The 21078-nt window shown below is 42.0% G+C and overlaps 1 protein-coding gene and 1 pseudogene across 1 annotated transcript; both read right to left on the reverse strand.

Annotated features, from left to right (window-relative positions):
* Nucleotides 1-1479: 1479 nt before the first annotated feature.
* Nucleotides 1480-9275, reverse strand: dhx58 (DEXH (Asp-Glu-X-His) box polypeptide 58). Its single transcript, XM_036539926.1, has 12 exons — nt 9187-9275; nt 8335-8515; nt 7687-7891; nt 7404-7594; nt 6524-6640; nt 5692-5818; nt 5019-5210; nt 4393-4643; nt 3564-3875; nt 2932-3122; nt 2544-2637; nt 1480-1683 (listed from the first exon to the last, which is right to left on the reverse strand). The coding sequence occupies exons 2-12, from the start codon at nt 8509-8511 to the stop codon at nt 1480-1482; spliced, it is 2061 nt and encodes a 686-aa protein (XP_036395819.1). The 5' UTR covers nt 8512-8515; nt 9187-9275.
* A 3377-nt stretch (nt 9276-12652) lies between these two features.
* LOC118785390 lies at nt 12653-18720 on the reverse strand (annotated as a pseudogene).
* Between the last annotated feature and the right edge of the window lie 2358 nt (nt 18721-21078).

Raw genomic sequence — 21078 nt, forward strand, 5'->3', positions numbered from 1 at the left:
AAATAGCAAAACTTAAAATATATCAATGATTTTCACTGGAAATACAGGAAATACAGTTATTCATTTTAAAATGTAGGAGAGATCCAGAAAATCTGGGAGATTTCAGGTAAAATGCACAGTGCGACTGATGGCAAAGAAAATATAAGCAGACACAATTATTTTTCATGAAGCTGGAGACTGCTGATCTTACACAACTGTGACATCTAGTGGCACTAAGTGCATGACATGTACATCCATAAATATGTCCATGGGAAAATAAGCCTTCAAGGCATAGACTACATGTTTAGCTGCTGGATGGACCACAGTACAGCTGTGGCACAACATTCAGTAGGGGGGAAAAGTGAATATTAAATGAATATTAAAAAGTCATCTTAAAACTCTGTACCTCAACCAAAGTTTGACTGGCAATAAATACATTTAATCTGTCGTCTCTGTATGGTGTCTGTAAACATTTCTTCGGAGCAGCGGGCCCAACAGAATTATGCCAATTAATATGCTTTGCATGCATGGTTGCCATTGTGGAGAAGACATGGGAAAAAAGACCTTAGGCATAAACAAAGCTGCCAGTCTAATTTTACCCAGGTCACTGTGCAATGGGGCTTCATGTGCTGTCGCAGCACACTGCCTAAAGTGTGACAGTTAGGCCCTCTCCAATTTCACAAGCTAATTATTGTATTGGATTCCTCCTTTGTGAGAAACTCAGGTAAAAAAATGCATCACTTCTCAATGTGGTGACTACATATTTCTAGTGAGTCAATGCAGAAACACCTCACCAGAAACATAAAAATGACCTACCCTGCTCTCATTTTGGTCAGATATAGGTCTGAAGTAAGCATACAGACAGTTCATTTGTGTTATTGACATTGTTACATTTATTTCCTTTGCAGACACACGTATCCTGGCTCACCGACAGCAACGTTTTTTTACTTTGCATATTATGTGAACTATTTATACAGCTGAATACTTACTGGAAGAATTGAGCTAAAAATGTAACAACATACGCTGGCTAAAGGGTATAGCATTTAAGTCCCATTTGGGATTTTAACTCCCTGGGAAAGAATCCACAGCTAAAATCACCACACCACCCTGCAGCACTCACACAGGCTGCACTTCTGTAGGACTCACACACTTATGGATTAGACATTTTCACTCATTAGTTAGACAAGTTCATGCAAAATACATCCCTGGGCCTGAAATTTGTTATCTAATGAATTATTTGCTTGCAGTTTTACAGTTTTCAGACAATGTGAGAAAGTACAATATTGTGAGATAAAAGCCAACTAAGAAATTAAAATGAGCCACACAAATAAAAATGTGACTAAAAATCATGCCTCCCCAACAGCTAAAACTAATGATAATAATGACTGTGTACTCTGTAAAAATGACAAAAAGCATTTCACCACTGAGAACCCAGTACCATGTATGGAACAGCGTCAGGAGGAACACAGCTGCCCCTTAATTAAAGCAGAAGCTTGCTGATTAACTTGATCCAAGATCACTTCCGCTAAAGAGATTGGGGAAATTCCTGTAGCAGTATTTGGAATACTGGAACTCCTCCACGCGAAAACAGACATCTTTCCACTTCTTGATTGTCATCCTGCCACCCGGTGTCTCCAGGACGAAGTTCTTGATAGCTATGTTTGGCAGAGGAACATCCTTATAGATCATCTCCATGCCCCATTCCTGTGCACACAGACACAGGACGAAGTCCAGAGTCATGCACAGTCCCAGCCAAGCTAGCACCTCCACTCACACTTGAGGTAGGCTGAAGCACAACATATTTTGTAAGGAGGGGTAGCAGATTGATTTTCACGTCAGCACTGCCTTTTGGGGTAAAAGACATGCTGTCATGCAGAAGAGGTTATCAATCACAGCTCAGCGTTATGACAGCAAATCCAAAGATCCAATCCAAACAACACCATATGTGGAAGTTGCTTACCTAGCAGCAGCCATAGACAGCATGTGCAAAAAAAAAAGATGGTCGGCTATATTCAGGGCAGATTAACGGCAGGGAAAAACCGTATGCAACAGAAATCAGAGATGAGATGAAATCCAGCCAGGACACAGGAATTATTGTCAGACCAAAGCATGAGACAAAAAAAGCAAGGATGAAGAATACTGATGGGAAAAGCAATGTGCAACAAAGGGGCCCCGAAGAGCAAATGGGCAAGAACAAGCAAAAAATAGACCATTAGGAAGCAAGCATATTGCCCGTTCAACTGCAACTAGCTGCATGCTATGGAAGCACATAGTGGCATCCAGGTGTGCATATGGATGCAAAAGATTCACAGAACTACACTCATAAACAAATAGAGGACAAGCAGAGCTCGTATTTGAGCTGAGGAGAAGCACCAAAGAGTCACACCTACGGACCAGCACAATTAGCAAAGGGATGAAGCCTCATGCCAGGGTGGTGCAGCCCAGGATGTGTTACTATCATCCAACATGGAATATCAACTGACGGCTGTGCTCAGCTTTCCAAAATGACCTTGCCCGATGAAGACTTGAACATGCTTAAGCTGGTGTGCAGCCTCCAAGCTCACCTGACCACACTTTGCGCAGCTAACCTTCCGCCCAGGCCTCCAGTCCTCGAAAGTCCTCGGCAGGACAATCTGTCCACCCAGACGATAATGGCTCCTGAAGAACCACCCCCCAACCCCCACCACAAACATACACACATACGTGCATACACAAATACAAACACACACAAACACAGACCAACAACACAGGAACATGTAAAAATACTTCTTAGTGTAATTTTGGAAAAATGCAGTTCTTCCACATTGAGTAATCCCCACAGCTTTGAATAAAGGCTCCTGTTTTCAGTACAAGGCCCTTCTAACGACATAGAAAGATGTCATTAGAAAGATGAGGTGAAGAGAAAATGGAGATCAGTTGTAGATGACAGAAAGTTCAAGGCTGTGTGCTCACTTGAAGTCGGGGTTGACATTGACATAGTGTGCACCGTCAATGGTCTGGATTTCGTGGCCGTTGGCGACGGGAGCATTGCAGAGCCGGCAGCAGAGGCGCACGCCGGCGGCCTGGTAAAGGCCCCTTTTCCCCTCAGCTTTTAGCTCCGCTAGCCGCCGCGCAATCAAGGCTTCCCTCTGCAGCTCCCCCACCTGAGGCAGGGACACACGCAGAGTGAGAGAGAGACATACACAGACAGACACAGAGATACAGCTACACTACAGCTACACAGCTACACTACACACTGAGATACATATACACTGGGGCACAGACACATTGAGATACAGACTCAGTGGGGCACAGACACACTGGGATACGGACATACTTGGGCACAGACACACTGAGATACAGATACATTGGGGCACAGACACATTGAGAGATACAGACACACTGAGAGACAAATAGGCAGGCACACTGTGAGGCAGACACACCAAGCAGAAACCAACAACCAGCAAACACAAACAGGCACTTGTTCAGACACCGCAAAACAGAAGGGCATTAAAAAAAACAGAGAATGGGATGGTAAAACACAGGGAGTGAAACACGCACAGACAGAATCAGACCAGCAGGACAGAGTCTGTTCACACACTCACCCGCTTCCGAAACTCCTGAGGTGCCATACGCTGCACCTCGGCGATGGCTTTCCCTGTCAGCTCCTCCAGGTACTCATTGGTGCGCTCCCTGTTTACCTCCCGCCCCCCTGCCTGCGCCACAACGGAGTAGACGCTGTCCCCAGCACGGGCACGTCCACTGGCCTGCTGCATGGCAATCTCATTGGTCAGCAGCCCATAGCGTACCACCAGGTTACACTCTGGGATGTCCAGGCCCTCCTCGGCGATGCTGGTGGAGACCAGCAGGTTTAGCACTCCACTGCGGAACAGACTGATGGTCTGCTTCTGTTCGTTCTAGACAGCAGGGCCAGAAAGACACAGGGTCTGTGTTAATACTCAGCTGATGCAAAGCTCAGCTGGGTCCCATGAATTAGCAAGACCACTAATACTGAGGAGCTCAGTGTATATGTGTGCCAGCTACAGAGGGTCACATTGCTTTAGCATAGGAGCTCTGCCACTTGCCAGTACAATAGACCAATGCCTTTTGCCCTTTAAATTTATGGTGTTATGGTATGGTTGTGTCAAAGGGTCATCTTGGTTTGGGCGGCATTGGTGACACAGGTGCTATAGGACTGGAAGGTGGTGCTTATTTGTCAGACGGGATTGCTGCAGCAGTTTAGGGGGTGAGAGTGTTTCATCGTGTATGTGGGTCTGCTACAAACATGATATGACTAGTGATGATAAGAGCTTAACTGTGTAATGAGCTGGCTATTTCTCTTGTCGAAGATTGTGATGAATGTTCATGGATCCAGAAAAATGACATAGCTTACAAAATGTGATCAGGGTATGAAAAGGTCACATGACTAAATACCTGGCTCATACAGTTGGCCAGATTACCTGACCCAGTCAATATAGCAGCCCTGATGCCAGCAGCCTGCAGTCTTCCATTGGCACAAACCCAGTCATGGAGGCACTGGGTCCCTTTCCGTGTTTTAGAGAAGAGAATGCCCCTGGAACCCCTCTTTTCCCCAAACTGCTCCAGTAAGGTGTGCTCAAGTTTGCTCAGCTTGGGGTTCTCAAACTGGGCCTGACTTGCAAGGGTCTGCAGTTTGTTTTTATGCTCTGCAATAACAAAAAGGAGGCAGAGGATGGAGGGAACCAGGTGGATACCATAAAAAGGAGTTACAACTGGAGTTTCAAACTGGAGTCACAAATCTGTCATAATTTCAATCTACAATTTTTATCTATGATAATCTATAATACGAGTAGTAAAGAATGTTGCATGATTTATATCTATAATTTCAATCTACAACAATAGTGGTACAATATACTGACATAAATCCCATCTACAAACCTCATGACATGTGTCATGGATCTAGGGTATTTTTTAGGTCCTCTGTGCACAACTCGCAGTACTCTGAAAATATCAGATTAGTCAACAAAACCAAATTATGTCAACAGACGAGGATGTTGATGAGGGACATAAGAGCTACCTACCGCGGAAGAGCCTGAACAGGAAGACATCTGTGGCGTCCAGCCCAGTGCGACTCTCCCTCTTGCTGCAGTAGAACTCATCTAGCACGCTGAATGCATCCACCATGCGCACAGTGTCGTTGATCAGCAGAGCGTCATTGTACCTCCGCAGGTGCAGTGCACACTGGGCCACCCGCCTGTTCTTCTGCACTGCCCCTGGAGTAACACACCATTGCCCGTATCAGCAACACATGGCCACAACGCCCACCCCCCCCCCCCCCCCCATGAGATCACACCACTTCCAGAGGCCATTTAAGGTTACCACACCACACCATTGCTACTTTAATGACAACATATACCACATCACACATAACATGACAAACAAATGACCCTCTATTTTGACATCACGTCATTCGCCTCTAGCTGATGGGCATGTAATGTGAGAATGTGCCATTATTCAGTCCAATGTGATCAATGCCTCAACCACGTATAACTCTTCAGTTAAAGAGAGAAACACTGCTCTGTCAACAGACCTTTGTTTCCTGCACTTTTTAACTTTTACTCATTCAAAGACACTTTGGTGACATCCGGGTGCTTCTGTGGCCCTCACCCTACACCAAATGTTCTTTATCGCACTGTGACAAATTTCCCATTGAAGAGCACCTCAGATTGCACCTTTGAGTGCTGTCCTTCTCACCTGTCTTCTCCAGCAGCACCACCTCTGCCTCATAGTCCTGTGTGCCAAAGTCCCTGCTGATCCCTTCCACCTCCATGAAATCATGAATGATATGCATCATCTTCTTCAAATGGTCCCCAAAAGGGTCCTGTGGTTATTCAAATGTTACTATGTGACAAACAGAGACAAAATGGGACAGGCAGCATACCTAAGGCCTCTGAAGGAATTTAGTCATCTTTATTCAAGTTTTAATTCAAGCATAACTACCCAGCCTTCGAAAGGCAATTTGGGCAAAAATTGTGAGACTATCCTCAAAGAGGTTTATTTTCTATGTCTGACTTTTTAAAAATGCTACACCTCATTTTTTAAGTCCACTGCTCAGATCAAACAGGCCTACTGACATACAACATCTCTAAAGTATTAAACCCGACAAACTATGGTTTGAGTGCAAGAGGACAAGTGCATGAAAACTGACAATGATGTAAAATTAAAAAGGAATTACATATGCTACAAAAATGCCACCATATGCACACAACAGTGTTTCACAGCATTCTCTCTGGTAGTATTTTCCAGTTTTCTGTGGATCTGATGCATATTTTCATACATTGTATGGATTGAAGTTTTTCTCCTCAGGACACATACACTATGATCCATGCTGCTGAGTAAAATCCTGACCCAATCATTACCAGTCACTAGGTACACACCAGCCAGAAGGTACAATTATGCAAGTGCATTCAAGATGGCAGAGTTCAGGTGTTACAAAGACCTTGGCTAGACAACATTTGAAGGAGCCAAAGCCAAAAACCTAACTCTCCTTCATGGATCTTCCCTTCTTCCAAAGTAAATACCTCACCTTCTGCCTCCTCGCCACAATGTCATACCGCTTCATGGGTTTGGGGACGTTTTTCTGCAGCTCTCCAACATGCTCCTTCGAAGACATGATGGCTGTAGCATCCAGGTTTGCACAAATCTGCCATGCACATATTTGTCCTCAGTGAGAATCACTGGGGTGCCTACAGGAGTTCTTTTGCATTGAAGACATTCTAGAACTGACTTCCTCCAGGCTGTGTAATCTACAAGGCATCGCACCATGATGGTGTTTTAAGTGGGCCATTGTATGGGAGCCATCATACAAGATTTTGTAATTATGGCATTGCAATAGATGTAAATTTGCACATGTCACTGGAGTGAACTTCACAGACAGCCCCCGAATCTGAGTAATCATATATGCAAGCTGAAATGGATGACAGAGCAGTTCAAAGACAACCTATGGAGCACTGCCATCCGTGGGAGATCAGGGTTTTAATGCAGCAGCAACAGGATGCTTAGCAAGGATAGTTTAGGGATGAAAGCTGGACTCTGAGAATGTCTTCTGCATAGACAGCATTTATACATGTATCAGAAGTATATTTAATTGCACTTATATCTAATCCACAGATGTTATGGATCTAGTCCATAATTAATCTAATATCCATATCTAAATCAATATATAATATTGAAGAGAGCATCTGTGAGTACTCCTTTATTATTTACCTGTAATTAATGTTGTCTGGACCTCTGTGTGCAATATACAATGTGTATAGTATGTAATGTAGATGAGTGGCCTATTTCAAGGTAAACTATGTTTACTTACTGGACACCCTTAGCAAGCATACCCTTAGAAAAAAAATAACTTAATACTTTAATACCCAAAGCCACCCAGATTAAGGCTGGGGGGATGGTTGGGGACATACCTGTAACACATGCTCTGTGGCCTTTTCGAGGGTGCGCATGCCCCCTGTCCCAAGCGAGGCTGTGAGGCCCAGCACCTGGGGCAGCCCCCTCTCACCCTCCAGCTTGGACTCCACATAGCGCTCCATGATCTTGTTGTAGACACTTTCTTTGTGGGTGTGGTGGCACTCATCAATGATCAGCAGGGAGAAATCTAACATAAAATAGGGTTTCTTATAGACCAGGTTGTAAATGTTAAAAGCCCACGGCCAGCCAATCACAGATTTATTGGGTGGTGCTGTTTACCTGTGAGTTTCACGTGCTTGTCCTCCTCAGTGCTCTGCAGAGCATTCTCTAGGATTTGGGCTGTACAGATGACCACATCATTGTCACATACCACTTTGGAAAAGAAGTCCTTGTGGACAGAGTCACCACTGATGTTCAGCACATTGTACTGCCTCCCCAGGCAGGGATTGAACTCCTTAGAGTAGTGCTGATCCACCAGGTGGACCTAGGCAACATGAGACATTAAACTAGCACATCAAAGCCATCCAGAGAATAAACATGAACTGCAATGAGAGGGGGTAAGGCATGCTCACTAAAAGAAGTGATACAAGCACTTGGATATCTCCTGATCAGCTAATACTTAATAATGTGGAGCGTTTTGTGACCACAGTAATAGGTAAAGAAGATCATAATGATGAGATCCAATCAGGAGCCACAGGGACAGGACCAACACTATAATGTAACACTCAGGAAAGCAGCCTTAAGATTAAGTTGCTATTACTAACTGTTTCACATGTCAATTTTCAAACATCGGAAATACAGCTATCTAGAACTATCAAGAAATAAGAACATCAATGTGGAAACATTTCGAGACCCCCCTGACATTTTAGCAGGCTAAGTGTGTGGCAGAGAGTCACACCATATGCATTGTGCTGCCATTGTTAGTACCTTGTTAACCAGTACAGCCACCTTGGCCCTTGGCTTGGTCTCCAGGTGTCTTTTGGCCACATAGACAGCAGCGCGGGTCTTTCCTCCTCCCGTTGGAAGCCAGATGATGATGTTCTTGCCCTCCAGAGCTGGCTGCACTACCTCCTCCTGGTACTTACGCAGGCTTAGCTCTGCCATCCTACTATGGGGAATATGCACCACATCTCTCCAACCTACCCATGTATATTTGCAGCTTTTTTCCCCACAGGTCTACCACTTTTCGACGAATTAAAAACTTTCTGGGATGGTACAGGATATGCAGCATCGCTCCTGCTGGCTCCTCATCCCTGATACTGAAGAGCCCATATTCAGTGGCATTTTTATAATCATTGTGGATTATGATATAAAAATCTTCCAAAATCATCATGCAATAATTTGATAGTGATTCATAAATAAGTGTCTTCAGCTCTCCAGAAGCAAAGTATGTCTTTTTTAATGCAAGATAATTTTGGTTGACTTTTGTGGATTTCAGAGGGGTACTGTTAGACCACTGTTATGAGCTGGTCCACAACACTATCAGATTACTAAAGACCTGATGCATTATTGAACCACATGAAGCATGTACAGTACTAAAAGATTGTGGCTGTCAATGAACAGCAATGAACATCTGAATATTTACAATTAAGCTAACCTTTAAGAAAATGAAATAGGCCCCAGAAGCACTAATGATTATTGAAGTGTGAATCTGTTGACTAAATCCAGTGAAAAAAAAAAGTCCTGTGTTAGCCTTTACATAGCAGAATGTAATCTCACTTTCCATTCTCACTTTGTCTAGGGTAAATGAAAAACAGTACATTGAGAAATCAAACTCACCTTGCCGTGCTCCGAAGTTTTCATGAACAATAAAGTTAATGATTGCTTTGCAAACAGCTGAGAACTGGAGCAGTGACAGCTGCGTCTCTTTAAAGTACCTGCCCATTTTACATAAAACGAAACAGAAAGAACAATGTTCACTGGCAGCGGGCCCCAATAAGGGGGGTTCCGAATGCCAACCTTGATGCTGAAGTGACGACAGAACTCCAGGAAAAACAGGAAAGGAGACAAGCTTCATTCATAGGACAATAAATCGTAGATTTAAAATACTTATTGAAAATAACAATATAAAAATGTACTGGTTTGCAAGATATTACTGGTACTTACTGAACAAGAGTATTACTAACTTCTCATGTCCCTGAAACAAGCTACATATTGGTTTTACACCTCTGCAGCACAGTTAACTGTCACTGTGAACTGAAGTGAACCCCCTTGAAAGGGACTCCATTCTTTAATACGGAGCCATGAAACTCGGAAATGGAAGTGCTAGTCACTTTGTCTAAGTCTGTTTATGTCTGTTTAGGTCTACATTATAAATCCTCCCATACTTAAGACTTGTCAATAATTTAGTCAGACCATGTAAAAAATCCTGAAAATGCTTGATACATAATACATGTATCATTTCTACCACAGCATCTACTTCTGTTTCTAAAACAAAAAAACATGTATCTTAAAAAATGCACATTTTCAGGGCTTGTTTACAGATTTTAAAACATCCTCTAGCTGGTAGGCAGTATGTAAGATTAGTCAGAGTCAGAGGTTAGTAGAGATCCTTAATGTGGTCCTGCGAAATCACTGAGCAAATTCAAACAAGAATCTGAACACTGTTGTACAGTCCCAAGACACTCCACACACCCAATTTTTATTTGGACCAACAGTAAAAGGGTTCTCTCTCAAGATCAGTGCAAACACACACAAAAAATTAAAATAACACAAAAAACATGTTTTTTTCTGAATTCCCTGTTTAGCTTAGACAGTGGCCCTTGCATTGCTCACGAGTCAATGGGTTACACAGGTCACTCATGTGAAAAGAAAGTTCAGCTGACAGTGACCAGCCCTGGCTATCAACTTTGATATTACTGCAGCTTCTAAAGCTTCTTCAAGTACACAATTGCAGGAGAAATAGCCACAAACAAAGGAAAAATGGACACAAAATTCCACAAAGGCATACAAATGACACTGTAAAACACCTGAGCAGAAAACCCTACAAGGAAAAACATGAATATTAATTTTCTATTTCCAAAAATGTCAAGAACCAGTGGATGGCTGTGTGAGATGCTGATTGTGGTAGTTTAAATTCAATACCACTATAACCATTTATGACACATGCTGATACCTACCTTGTTCATTGATATGAATATGCTGCATATTTCCTTATGGTTTGTTACTGACAGGAAACACAGCTAAGCAACGGTTTGTGCATCTGCGCCTGTCGCGACAATGTCCACTGGAAGAGGGGAGCAGCCGAAGCTCCTGCACAGCTGAAAATAATGGTGGTAGTTTGAACTTTCTATCAAAGGCCACCCATTTAACGAAAAGAAAGTGCTCTTTGTCCCCTCTGAAGTTCAGACTTTTTTTGTCTCACACAGGAATACTGCTTTTATAATCAACACAAACTTGCAATAACACAATTATCATATCACATCATTGTACGATCGATTGGTCTCTGCACAAGTAAACAGAAAGTCCATTCAGTTGGACCCAGAACCCACAATACACTTTCTATTTTATTAAACTGCACAAACACTGCAATTCCAAAGCACAATTTCACAAATAAGCAGAGAGAAAAGTGGTAGTAGAACAAAACAGAGCAACAGAGCAAAGGAACAACAAATGTCTTGAAATTCCATGAAGCTCTTATCTCTATGTTTCACTCTCTTGTCTGCTTCTTGCAAATATTTAAAATGCTGGCATTGTACTTCTGAGGAAAATATTTCTGAACAAAGCCGTTGTACACTGTGCTTTTCTTGGTGGTGCTGCTTACTATACATCCACAGAGCAAGTAATCAGTGCAATAAAATAATCAAATGTGAAAGATGCCGACTGGCACCTCTGCGTTACAATACAAGATGCCTCATGTGATTATATCCTGTCCTTCAACTGTGATGTAAAGCAGAGATTAATGCTCCTGAGTGACAAAATGTCCCAGTGAGTCCAAACCTCAATAACCATTGTGTGAAACAGCACATTAAGATAGGATTGTGCAGATACACAGTGACATTGGACATTGGGAATGTGCTACCTCACTGCCAATGTTACATTCACATCAAAAATATTAAGAAAAAAATGTTTACAGTATCAGTTTATTATCTACATTATGCAGTAATTTTCATTACTCTTAGAGCCTCTGTGATGGTGTTTGAGAAACAGTAGTTTTTGCCGGTCCTCTGTGGCACTGTTTGCAAAGTAAAGTGCTACATCAATCCATTCTATTATTATTACAATAGAAAGAGAAAATATTTTACAGTGATGTAATGTGTCAGACCTCTCGACTTGCGCTTTCTGTAGGTCCTGCATTTTCTGCCAGCTGCAAGGAAAACTATAAACCATAAACCGACACCAAATGCTTAGGCAGTGCCTCTTGCCTTTTAATTGCCATTTGGAGTTAAGTGCGCTGTTGACATGTGGTGTCATGGTAATTGTCCATGATCAAAGTGAAAAATTCCACTCCAGTGATGGCAGTCTGAACTTTGTGCTTTATTATATAGTTTTGAAATGGCAGTTTTGCCAAAATATTTCCTACCTGGCAGCTCTTATTGTCAATCAAGAATTTCCACTCTCAATGCCATTCCTGAAAACATCACTGCATGAAGAACTCCACGTGCCATGAAAATTAGTTGTGTTGCCGTTGTATGCAGACACGTGCTGCTTGCAAAGACGACGGTAATGTAGCTTAGATCTTTAGGTTCCCTTTTCCATTTTGTGAGAAACAAAAAAAGTAATGAATTGGAGCAATGTCATTTCATTTGCAGGTGTCACGTTTTAACAAACTAAGTAAATTTGGAAATTATTAAGAATAATTATTGAATAACATTTATTTAATTTGACTGGTGAATAAATGTTTGCTATTGATTATCATTTCTTTTTATTTTTTACAGATTAGGAAAATTTGGAAAGTGTTAACATCACACATTGGTTTGTTGCCAGGATGATGTGACAATGGTAAATTCTTGATTTCACCCAACACTACATTATGATGAGAACTACTTGAATGCTCTGATCCTTCATTCTCATTACAAGAATATCAGCTAACCCCTTACCAGATAATGCACAGCTGATCTTATGTAAACCGTCTATTCAAAGACACAGTATCACAGATGCTAAATTGAGCAATATTTCAATTAACACCTCTTTCCATTGAATCGATACGTATCCTAGTTTACAGAACCCTGTTATTGAATGTCTTGAGACCCCAATTCCAAAGTATGTAGACCACATTTGTCATCACTGATGTGAGGATTAACTGTCAAGGCAACACCCAAAACAACAGGTGCGAGTCAGCAAGGTCCTTCACTGTGTCAATGTAGGTTAAACAACAGAACTTGACACCAACATGAAGCATTGTTCACAAATACTGAAGATAAAAAAGGATACACAAAAGGGAAAGGGAAAAAGAACAAAAGCTTATAACACTCATGATGAAGAAAAAAATAGTGTCTATGAAGATACAAATGCCCAACAATCACAAAAGGCTACAGAATCTTCACATTTTTGTCTTGCCTGTCCTCCAACAAAAGCTACATCTATGCCACTTCATTGGCATTCTGTAAACCAAATGACCTGCACTGAGGAGGTTTGTCTTACTGATGGGAAAGCGAATCATTTCACAGTAGTCTGGTGCCTCTGCTTTCTACACCGGCTCCATGAAGGCACAGGCATCTGGGTGTGTCTGAAAAAATTGCTGATGAGTCATTTTTACCACAGTACAATTCTCAAAGTATAACCTTTGTGTTGTAGCCTCACCCAGCAAGCATTGTCATGACATTCTTACCTTAGTCTGGGCCAGTAGGTTCTTCAGCATGTTGTAAAACAGGTTTGGGTCTTTTAACTCTTTGCCACAAAACAAGAATAAACATTAACAAGGGAAAATGATTAAATAAGAAACAGCACCTAGTCAGTTCAAACCCCATGCCGGGCCTTCGACGACTGTTCTGAGGGGCTACCAATTCTGGGGAGTAGAAGCCAACTTTTCACACTCTCTCCTTCAAGCCCATTACCATCTTACTTTATCCATATGACTCCATTGTTCTACCATGCTCTAACATAAATGCTACCATTGACCACTCGGAGCCATTCATGTGAAGAACTACCCACCACATCTCTTTCCCACTAGGATTCCTTCTAGTCTCTCCTAGAGGAAGAGAAGCTGACTACCTGTGAGAACCATGACAGGCAGATATGAAGAGCTGATCCACAATCACAGCAAGTGCTCAGCATATGACATAAGAGCAGTGGCTTAGGGATGCCAGGTATGCTCTCCATGCCTCACGCCATCCTTGAAGCAGGTCAGGCTCAGGTGCACCTTCCTAATCTGGCTCTGCTTCCTTTTGATCAGCTTCTTTATGATATGAAAACACTAGTGAGATAGTTTTGGGTTAGGACCTGGGCAAGCTTGATTGGGACATGGCTGCGCTCCTGGACACTGAATACAGAACTAAGCTGTGCGCCACTGCCAGAAAGACACGGGAATTGTTCAATCATGTTCATTTGGTGAGACACATTACAGCATTCCATTTAAGCATTCAAAATGTTCAAATACAGTGAGTTAGACATTTAGAGAGCCACCTCTTTATGCCTCTTGATGATGTATGACAGTTCCGTGCAGGGGATTCTGGGACTGAGCTGACACTCCATGAGGGTCACCCCTTTGTGGTCCTCGATGTAACCCATATAGCAGCTCTTTGGCACTTTGACATCTTTGGAAAAACCCTGTCAAAATTAAGGCCATAGTGAAATGACCACAAAGGTCTTTGAGAATTTAAGACAACACATATCTTCTACTTTCTATTTCTTGTGAGGTTTGTGTCGGTACCTGCTTCTTGAAGTAGCCGACAGCTTATTCATCGGCATAGGTAAGGAAGTATGCTATATTTGATGTGATACTCCTTTAAGTTATTCATCAGATGGGTGAAAGGATTGACAAAAAACACTATGACAAAGTCCCTCAGACAGAGACAGAGAGAAGCTGTATTCAGTATTCTTGCTGCTTGACTGGGCTTGCTTTTGCTCCCTCTGCTCTCTGTTGTATCATTAAACCTTTTACTGCAGTGATGGGTATACAATGCACCTTGACCTGCTCATTGGATGTGACTGCACGGAAGATAATCTCTGTAAAGCCCTGGGTAGAGAACAGAAAATCAGACACACTGTAATGCTATCTGAGGATAAGCTCCCTCCCTTAAATACTTGCCAAAAGACATACTGTATGGTTATATTGTAGTTTAGAGGGTCTGGGGCGGTACACACCAGTCAAAAACCAGATTGGTGATGTACTCCTTAAGCACACAGGGCAGCTGGTGGGAGAAGTCGTTCTGCAGGCCCACCTTGTTGGACTTCTGGGAGAGCAAATTCCTGATGATGTGGAACTTGATGATGCCCCACCTCTCCTACAGTCTCATCTCAGACCACATTAGCTGACAACAGACTCATCTGGGAGAGAGGAGCTCCAATGCATCACTGCCATTGTGTGTGATGGACATACAACAAAGGCAGGCTAGAACAGACTGGAATATGACCTGTGTGCTTCAATCAGATTAAAAGATGTAATAAAATCATACACTTTCCAAAGAAATGTGAGTTCTCAGAAGACACAAACCACTTACTGGACTGGTTTTAATTTCATCCAGTCTCACCAGCAGAGTGCTGACCCAGCATGGTGGCAGGGTCAGGGATGGTCATCATGACCTCATTCACCATCTCCACGGTGATGGCACCCATCAACCGGATCCTTGTTGCTTCTTCCAGGGTAAGCACTTCTGGGAGCTTCTTCTTCTCTCCTGAGGGAGAGCGGAGATCAGCTGTTAGTTAGAACTTCTCATTTATGGCTTGAACTTCAGGTGTTCAGGAGTCAATGTCAAGCTACGTATTCTCTGCCCAATTCTATCCTAACCCCAGCAACAGACAAATGATATGACACTTGGGGTGGAATGTGGTTGATTGAGGACACTACTCCACACATGCAGACACCAACACATGCAGGTACAAACGGCAGTTGACCTGGAATGGCCTCTGTCACTATGGTGTCCAGATTCATGTAGCCAATGGAGGAGACGGAACTGATATTTTTGGAGAAGGAGGCTGTGCTGGACACAGTGGCTGGGCTAATCACAGCCAAGAACAATACGCCTTCATTAACATGAGTATTACACCTCCAAAACAAACTGTTTGTTACAGTGCTATTATCAGAATTCTGGCATTCATTCCTCCTCAGGTCTTAACCACTTAACTTAAGCCTAACTTAAGCCTTCCCTATGCACAAGGCAAGCCCAGTCCAGCAGTTCTCGCAGACAGTTCCCCGTTGGTGGAACGCGCTACCAAAGGCTATGAGAGCAGGAGCGTCCCTCTCTATCTTCAAGAATCTCTTGAAGACTCACCTCTTCCGAACTCACCTTCTCGCCTAACATACTAACATTTCTAACCCTCACCTTATTCTGTTGCATTATATCTTATAGCACTTATCGGTTCACCTTTCTGTCTGCATTGTCTTGCTTTATCCCTTACAGCTCCCTTAGCACTTTGCGCCTACTACAAGGCCTCCTTTCATACTGTAGCTTGAATGTATTCCTCGTATTGTAAGTCGCTTTGGATAAAAGCGTCTGCTAAATGAATAAATGTAAATGAATAAATGAATAAATGTAACTTGAACCTTTCAGTAGATGGGAATTTGATTCACAGATGTTGGTTGAAATTCATCTCTAAAACCTTGAGGACCCTGGATCGATCAATCAATCAGGACAATCAACCAGGACAGGAAATGGACTGATGCACAGCAACAACTGCCTTTATGCATCTGATACAGGCATGGATAGACATACTTGGTATATCAGGCTTTATTTGGGACATTTCAACTATACCATTGATTTTGTTCACATGGACACTGAAAGGAGTGGATTTTCTCAGATTATTTTCTCAGTGAACTCCTCCATGCTGAGTTTGCAATTAACAGGAGTAAATTGAGAAATTTTACTTTATCATTTTATTAGCTTAAACCAACCTTCAGCTAGATATTCTTACACAGAAGCCTTACTGGGCAGTCCCTGGGTGCAGTAATTGTACTGCTCAATAAATTATATGAAGAAAAAAAAAACTCCAGAGAATAATTAACAGTTCAATGAACTCTCAGTGAAGCTCAAAGGCACTGGTATTATTTATCACTTAACCTGGTCAAGAAGAAACAGCTGGTGAGGAATCTATGCACTTGACGTGAAATTACCTGTGGGGTTTCCTAGCTGTGCCCTTTCTGAGGTGGACACGGTGAAATCTGCCTCCCAGATGGATTTTTTAATGAGTTTTCCCCATATATTTCCTCCTCCAGAATGGACAGGACCCTGAAATTCAGAGCCCCTAATTCGCTACACACTCACACATACTTTAATGTTCACTATGGAGCAAGTCCTTTTCCTCATCTGCAGATCCAGCATGTATATCCAATAGGCACAGATACTCAGGGATGGATCATCTACTGGCAAAAATCTGAATGGATAGTGAGGTAACCTCCTCACAAAAAGATCAAACAACAAACCTCAAACCGATAATGGAATGAAAACAACCTTGTAAACAAAACAGTGACTCATACAGAGATAAAAACAATGATAATAATAAACTACAACAATCACCGTGTTTTATTCATAGCATCATCACTACTGCTGTTGATGTTTAGGCTGAGTGAACTAAAGCCATACAATATGCAACATGAATGCTTCTGTAACACTGCAGCAATGCTGTGCCAATCACAGACCAAAACCTATAATGTCAAAATGTTAGCCACTAGGTAAAAATGCTATCATGTTGCAGTGCCATGTACAAACACACTAGCTGAAGTGTCCAGTCATTTCTTCGTTCACCATTCTGTGAGGTGTGAGCCCTTACTTGAGGTGCCTTTCTCAGGGAACACCTTGTCTTTCTCAATGCAAAACCTCTCCAGCAGCTATGGTGAAGACGGACTTGAGCAGCCTGTGACCAAACACCTGCATAGTGTCATAGCGTGGCAAGCTGTCATTGCTCTGGAGGACATGGCAGCAGCAAGGCCACCTGTGGGCCAACAAGAGAACAGACACGCCCAGACATGAGCAGACCAGGAGTGAGGAATGAAAAGGTGAAATAATTAAAAAGACCAACCAGCGTGACACTTTCAAGAAGAAATTTTAAAACAGGCAGGAGATAACTACTTGTAATAATTTCACACTGAAGAAAAAATCCATATACAGTATATACATTCCTTCCTATGGCAGGAGTGAAAAGGACATACTTTTGAAACACTGATTTAGATTATCATCAAGATTAAGGTCAACCTACCACCAAGACATACATGCAATACTGATAGCATGTTCAGACCACCACTATCACCTACTGATGGTGGTGGTCTGAAGACCAAATTAAGATATAACAACTGAGTGAAATATGTTAACACGCACCTTTATGAAACAGGTCAGCCTATTTGGGAATGCAAACTGTAGCCTAAAACCAGCTGGGTATTTCATTTCAAATGGCTCCAGTTTCTGCAGTGTTCTGATTTCTACCTCCTCTAATCTCCCCCAAATAAACCCTAAATTATCTATTTAATTTCATGTTCATAATTCTTCATAATTTCATTCAACTACCATCTTCTCCTCGTATCTGATCACAGATTAAGATCAGTGGTGATTATTGTGATAATGTCATGCTACAGTCTGAGGGCATTTCATATGGAGATCACTATGAATTTAAAAATGGACACATTAGGAGCAATGACAAAGAGGCTGGTTGGTTCTAAGTAGATAGTCTGCCCCTAAGGACATATCCAGAGTCAGCTGACCCAATGTCTACCAGTTTACACACGTTACTCAGTAAGCACTTGCGGACGGTATCCCTCAAAACACCACGTCAGGGTACCCAGAGCATGGCAACAGCTGTGGCAAGGTTCACTCAAACTGGCTTCTTGCCACTGAAGGACAATGTGAGTGCCAGTGTGGTTGTGAGGGATTGTAATAAATAAATCAAGGCTGTCAAAGCAAGAAAGATCCATGGCAGTAAAATCACTGGTATTTTCCCCAGATACATTTTTCAAAACTGCACCAAAAAATTGCTATTAACCTAAAGTGAATCATTATGCCAATATCCATTGTCCAAAGTGTAGCATAGCCAGGACCTTGACATTCTAATGGGCTTTTTCAGAAATGTATTAATCTGAACAGTATAATACAATAGTCATCCATTGTGAATTGCAAAAAGTAGAAAATGTCTCATTTACCGTAATTCACAGTAATACCTGCTTGTCCCTTTTCAAAGACCAATAATTTGAAAATGGTGGAAATGAGATACTTGCTCCAGCTTCATCTTACCACCAAGAAAATATCATATTTGCAGTAAAATTGTAGCATTTAGCCGGCAGCTGGTGCAGAATTAAAAGTGTAGACAGAGAAAGGTTTGGGCTTGAATCAAAAACGTTCAGAAATGCATTTGGGGGAAAAAGCTGTGCAATAAGATACAATAACAAAGGCTACACTTCACAGAGAATTAGTAGCGGTGTGCAGTTGTGGATGTGACCACTCATTTTATTTATTTAGCAAGCTGGTTAATATTTTCAAAACATGCACATCCCACTGAATGCATTATATAGAACTGCATGGAAGTTGCGATGAACAGCAATGGCACTGACGGTGAGATAAACACTGCCTTTATGCACAAAGGAGAAGTCATCAAGGCTGTGCATAATTTGTAATTCGCGTCAATAGCTGCTATGTGACATGGCTAATAAGTGAGCTTGCTGTCTAATTCATTAACGTAGAGGAATTAGTTGTGCCTACAACAGCCTTTACGACAGTAAAGGTGGATCGCTAGCAAGCCAGCTCTTAGAAAAATGGGTCGGTAGCATTTAGTTAGCACATAAGGTCCCCTGTTGGAAACATGGTTGGCGTTAAGGATGATTTTCATCCCATTTTCAAGGACGTACTTTAGTTAAGTAGCTAGCTAGCTACCTTGCAAGCTGAAAAGACACGAGTTTCTCAAGCGTTTTCGCCCTTGGGAAGCCATGAACTTGCACTTTCTTCTGACTGGCACGTTGTTGCCGACTGAGACCCGCCCTGGCCACATGACTATTGGCTGAACCAGGCATTGAATTGCACCAAGTTGTCCCACTGGACTGAGTCTGTTGAGGCCAAGGTTGTAAAAAGGCCCACGTAGATGGGTCCGTCATACCAGCAACCGCCTGCATACCCAAATTTCTGTGCGCAATAAAGTTTATAGGATCTCATAGGACCTTCTCTTTGCTAAAATAAAGAACTCGCATGCGTCAAACAGCATTTCGGGTATTGTAGTGTTCTAGTCTCCACGTTTTCTGAATCGCTGGCAATCAAATATCCTAAAGCCAATAAACATTAATTTAACGACACTGGTGATTCTGGTATTTTATATAAATGGTTTTTGTTATTTTAATCACTACACAAAACAAACTGCGTCCAAAATACAACGTAGAAACACATAAACGACTATACACATTACGATCTGTAGAGGTCAGCATAACACTGTTTAGTATCAGTTTTTCTGGGGAAAAGAAAAAATGAAATTATGCGCTTCTCATTTGTGATGTGCGCCATGAGAACAACCACTTAAACTCGTATAACGGGAATGCCAAATTGTCATTAGTCAAGCAGTCATCCAGATATTGTAGCCATGACAGGACCACTCAGATGCCCTTGTAGGACTAGACCAGGACTGGGGAACAAGGATTATTAGCTTGATCTGTCAAGTGGCCTGTCACAGGACCGCAGCAGACTGACAGGGGAGTGGAAGAAATAATGATGCAGGAATCTGAGGAATTCAGAGAGCCCTGGTGTAGTCATCCTACTCACTGCGGTTTGCTTTGGTGCAGGCCAATAATTTGCCAATCGCTGTTTTAACCTCTTCACAAGCTTGTAAACATAGAACACAAATAGCAAGGAAATCTACTTCTGAAATTTTCCACCAGTAAGCTTGATCTGTCTTTGTTACCAATCTCCAGAAGACAAAACTTTGAACTTGTGGAAATTGTAACCCAGCACTTGCACAGGTTAATTACCATATATGCCCCAAGACTCTGATATATTAATGCATATGAATACACCCAGATATAAATTATGTATTCATTGTTGACACTATCTTTAGACTTTTTTCCCGGAAGCCTGTTAGACAAACTGGCATGTTGTTTAAAAGAGCAATGCATGTGAGGGCAATTAAGCAGACAACATTTAACTTGATACCTCCCTCCATATTTATTGGTAAAATTACAACGTTTTTCCTTCTCCCCTGTTCCATTCTACCCCCCTCCCCCACTAAATACCATAGAACAATATCCCCTCAAATGGGTCAAAGACTGCCCCACAAGAGCCTCTGTCCATCCACCCCTACATCAGATGCTGCTCCACAATTCAGACAGCATGTTTTGTTGTGCTAGTCATTAATGGCATTAGTGACGACAACAGCACTGGTCAAAATAATCCCCTAATGGAGAAAAAAAAAAGTTAAAAAAGAATAAAAAAAAAAAAATTCTGGAAAAAAAGAGCAGAAAGACAGAACTAGTACACTCAATACCAGAGATCTTCAAAACAAAAATTATTGAGTTACAAAATTATATATCGAGACAAAATATATATTATATTTGGAAGGTACTGTACTGACGATAAGTACTGATTGGTTACATGTCTGAAGAGAAACATA

The sequence above is a fragment of the Megalops cyprinoides genome, chromosome 1 (genome assembly GCF_013368585.1).
Source record: "Megalops cyprinoides isolate fMegCyp1 chromosome 1, fMegCyp1.pri, whole genome shotgun sequence".
In the NCBI taxonomy this organism is placed as follows: Eukaryota; Metazoa; Chordata; class Actinopteri; order Elopiformes; family Megalopidae; genus Megalops; species Megalops cyprinoides.